At 48.2% G+C, this 4,604-nt stretch overlaps 1 protein-coding gene across 1 annotated transcript; it reads right to left on the reverse strand.

The window, feature by feature from the left end:
- Positions 1-1,418: 1,418 nt before the first annotated feature.
- Positions 1,419-4,291, reverse strand: LOC126354320 (adult cuticle protein 1-like). The gene is made up of 2 exons (XM_050003877.1): positions 4,231-4,291; positions 1,419-2,016 (listed from the first exon to the last, which is right to left on the reverse strand). Exons 1-2 carry the CDS (start codon positions 4,243-4,245, stop codon positions 1,771-1,773), a joined length of 261 nt encoding a protein of 86 aa, XP_049859834.1. The 5' UTR covers positions 4,246-4,291; the 3' UTR covers positions 1,419-1,770.
- Between the last annotated feature and the right edge of the window lie 313 nt (positions 4,292-4,604).

A 4,604-nucleotide genomic window follows, 5' to 3' on the forward strand; every position in this document is an offset into this window, starting at 1 on the left:
AGAGCGTGCAGGAGACTAAAAAAACAGAAGTTGTTAAAAAAAGCTATTAAAACCTAATCAATCTCAGTCTGTAGAAATTATTTCTATGAGGGCAAGGGCTGCTAAGGGCAAGAAAAACGTGGACAGGACTACTTCTGATGATCTTCATTTCGCTTCCGTTTATGTAGTCTGTCATCTTGTATCTCCTCCTCAATCTTCTCTCACAAACCAGTCCTTACAAAGCGTCTGTTAGCAGCCATTCGCGTCTGAACGAATGCCCCATCCTGTTCTTCTTCCTTTCTATTATAATCTGCTGCAGTCTGATAAAGAGATTGAAAATTGCCTTCATATTCACCATTTCAAAAGATACAAACAATCAAAAAGAAATCAAGAGTGTGCTCTGCGCTCGTAGGTATTGCACCGTGCCATGTACACGTCCACTGCGACGCTCGGGGTTCACAGCACCAAGTTACGACACCTGAAGGTGGGCGTTTAAGAGCCCGAAAACGGTTGTGAGATAATAAAAGAACTTTACAGCTGTAGCCGTATTTTCAACCTCTGGCATGATGCTCAGTTGTAGATGTTCCTTCAACAGGATTGTTTGTAACACGGGCCCTGTGGCCGAGCGGTTCTAGGCGCTTCAGTCCGGAACCGCGCTGGTGCTACGGTCGCAGGTTCGAATCCTGCCTCGGGCATGGATGTGTGTGATGTCCTTAGGTTAGTTAGGATTAAGTAGTTCTAAGTTCTAGGGGACTGCTGACCTCAGATGTTAAGTCCCATAATGCTTAGAGCCATTTCAACCATTCGAACCCTGCCTCGGGCATTGATGTGTGTGATGTTTTAGGTTAGTTAGGTTTCAGTAGCTCTAAGTCTAAGGGGCTGATGATGTCAGATGTTGTCCCATAGTGCTTAGCGCCATTTGAACCATTTGTTTTGATTGTTTGTAAATTATACTTTATTAACATTTTGTAAGATTATGTAATTTTAATCACGATAAATATAGCAAAAAATCTAAAAATTCTGAAAAAATTACGTGTACGCGCGCCCTGGTCTCCCGTACTATTTAGGTTTCCAGGTTTATCTGATGATAATGTGTGCTTTAAGTATGTCTGTAAATGTGAAAATGTGGAAATTGCAATCACAAAACATTCAACGTCCATAAGGAAAGATTACATTCAAGAGAAACAGAATCGTTAGTTAGGTAGAAACCTCGGAATGTAATATCTTTTGTGTGACAACATGTGCGAGATTGAGTACAGAGCTGAAAAACTCGTCTTTAATCCCGACACTGACTTGTCAGTATGGTGAGATTCCTAAGCCTGTTTAGCCGATTCAGCCTTACATCTGAAGAATCACTTTTACAGTGCACTTATTTGCAGCACGACAACTTTTTTGCTAATATTAGTTGTTTGTAGGGTGAGCAGAGATAGACTGGACAGTTATGCTTGAAACGTTTTTATTTACAACAGTTACGCAATTAATTTGAGCAAATATTTTTGGTTGTACAAAAGTATGAAAGATGGGTGTTGCAGAGGATCAGGACACGGTCGACTCCCACTGAACGCCGTGCTGAGCGCTGGTCCCTCGGGAAGTCTGCGGCTGGTCTTGCAGGGTCGGTGGCTGCCGTCTGGAGAGGCCTCTGCGGCGGCGGTAGACGCCACAGCAGAGGCGCAGCCGAGGTCGGTCGCAGTGTCGGCTTTCGTCCAGAGGCGGTTCTGCTGCCAGGGCGGTGGCGCGGCCGCCGCCGCCGCCGCATCTACCCGACCGGCCAGCGCGACAGCAGTCTAGCACTTAGCGGCGTGCCAGGTAGGTGTAGTGCGCGGGGGCGGCGAGCAGCGGCGCGTGGGCGGCGGCGACCAGGGGGGCGGCGGGGGCGGCGACCAGCGGGGCGGCGGCGGGCACCGCCACGGGGGCGGCCACCTCGTGGTTGATGGCGTGCGCCGTGTACGAGCTGCCGTACGGCGCCACCGCGTAGGGCAGCAGACCCGCGAGCGCGCCCGAGAACGCCAGGGACAGCACCAGCAGCACGGCGACAGCCTGCGGACACAGGAGCCGGGGCGGTCACTCCACCTGCTGCCTCACCAGTAGAGCTACAGTTGAGTCTACTGTCTCCTGTTTACCACATATACCACGACATACCGCAAAGTCTTCTGACCCGTCAGTTCACTATCTTCTCAGACATTACAGAGCTCAAAGGAAGGACAAATCGCAGTTATCCGCTCAGTTGGCACTTCGGTGACGGTCGTCCACAATACGCTAGCAGTATGTCGTTTCGTGTATTATTTACAGAACAATGGAAAGACTGGTTGATCTCGACCTCGAGAAGATCAGTTTGAGTTACGGAGAACTGCAGGAACACGAAAGGCAGTTTTGACCCTGTGACTTATCTTAGAAGGCAGACTGAAGACAAGTACAGCTACACGTGTAGCACTGGCAGTCCGAGTCCGTTGTCCGGAATAAACTTTTTGAGACTCTGGAGGTAACACGAATAAAATACTGAGAGTTATCTGCAACTTGCACAGGAACCAGATTGCAGTTATACGTGTCGAAGCGCGTAAAAATAAGTGAGACAGTGTTGTAGCCTATCCCTAGTGTAATTCAGTCTTTGTACTGAGCACGTAGCTTGCAAGAACTGTAGGTAGTAAGTAAACATAAGAACCGCAACTGCATGGACGATTACAATAAGAAGATCGATGGATTGAATCTCCGGTGGAAATTGTGGACAACTTTGAACCGTATTTGAACGAGTTTTGGTAGTAAGCACCTGATGGACAATTGGGGTTCATCTGACAATTCAGAATATGACTGCAGGGAAATCCAGTCAATGGATCATTTACTTGTGCATGAAGTGTATGGCTATCAGGGTGATCTGAAAGAAATACAGGGACTCTTCGGCTCAGTCATAGAGTGGCGCAAGAATATTGGTAATACTGTATAGTGTTATAAGAACATGCGTTAAGAATATTGTAGCACATTGTAGAGCTATCAGAATATTTTAGTTAATGCACTATGAGATGAATGCTTTTGTAAATAATTAATAAGTAAAGAAATAAAATACATAAACAGAGGAAGCAATAAACCAGTTCTGTAGGACTAATTGTTTGCACGTAGCAAGTAAGAGAGTATAAAAACCCTGCACGTGGCAATTGAATGCATCGCGGGTTGCATAAAACCCGTAGGTAGGGCAGCTGGTTACCCCTGTGCATCAGTTGGAATTAATGAACAACCATAAGTTTTGCTAGCAACGGCCTTGCCGCAGTGGATACACCGGTTCCCGTGAGATCACCGAAGTTAAGCACTGTCGAGCGTGGTCTTCACTTGGACGGGTGACCATCCAGGACGCCATGCGCTGTTGCCATTTTTCGGGTTGCACTCAGCCTCGTAATGCCAAATGAGGTGCTACTCGACCGAATAGTTGCGGCTTCGGTCAAGAATACCATCATAACGATCGGGACAGCGGCCGTTCCTATCCGCATCCTCCACCGAGGATGACACGGCGGTCGGATGGTCCCGGTAGGCCACTAGTGGCCTGAAGACGGAGTATAACTTTTTTTAAGGAGCGTCCTGTATTCGTTTCCCGATCTGAAGCACTCAGGCGTAAATGAAGAACCATCAACAAGGACTAATTATGAAATCCCCTCGAGTGATACAGAGTGGACGCGGAGAATGCGGATAAGAAGTTTTTCGTCAGGGGTGGAGTCTGCATGTTCTACTGGTTACGGAGGCTTCTAATTACCGATATATCATTCGTTTTTATGAAACTTGTTCTCGAGTAAGATGCCACAAGCGTAAACAGCACCTACAACATTTATATTTCTTATCTTTAGTGCTACTGTATGAATAAACGTTAGAAACCTTCAGTTCGGTGGAACTGACGAATTAAATACCTCATACAATCATGGAACAGGCAGAGTGCGTTAAAGTGAATAGTACTGAGACAAAACTATGTTTAAAACTTTTTTGTATTCAAATGCAGACGAAAGTATGTTTCGAGTGATCGTGATAGACGGGCATTGAAGACGATTGTGATGAAAATTAACAGGACAGCTGGACTACGGAAGAAAGTCAGTGATCAATTTCGCGATGGAATTTTTTCTCAGCGCTTGGCCCCCGATATTTTACTCTGGATATAACAAGCGAGTGCGTATTACAGAAATGTAAGATTGTGCTGAGTAAGTTCTTACGATCTGAAGTGTAATTTTACCCTGTTACTTTTGACCCATGGTGCGACTGGCAAGTCGCCGTACTCACCAGAGAACGGGCCATGGTGAGGTTTGGAAGGTGGTTGTGGTCTGCGGAGATCGCTGACTGAAGTGACGGTCCGAGGCGGCGGCGGCGCTTATATAGGGGCGGGGCGCGTGACGCGCATCCTGAGGACGCGCCGATTTCTCCGCCCCGCCGCAGCGCGGACACTCCTGCCAGGCGCAGGACACGCCACGACACGCCGCGTCGCGCCAGACCCGCGGGCAGCGGCCGGCGTCACACGGCGCTCCGCCCGCTACGGTGACGCTCGCGTTGCGCAAACAGAGGCTCGCGCGTCACCTCGGCGTACTTTCTGCCACAGGGTGGCCGTGTCTGCGTGCAGCAGTACTCGGCCCTGCGTCTGTAGCACATGAATAGTACCA

This window comes from Schistocerca gregaria, chromosome 3 (genome assembly GCF_023897955.1).
Source record: "Schistocerca gregaria isolate iqSchGreg1 chromosome 3, iqSchGreg1.2, whole genome shotgun sequence".
NCBI classification, from domain to species: Eukaryota; Metazoa; Arthropoda; class Insecta; order Orthoptera; family Acrididae; genus Schistocerca; species Schistocerca gregaria.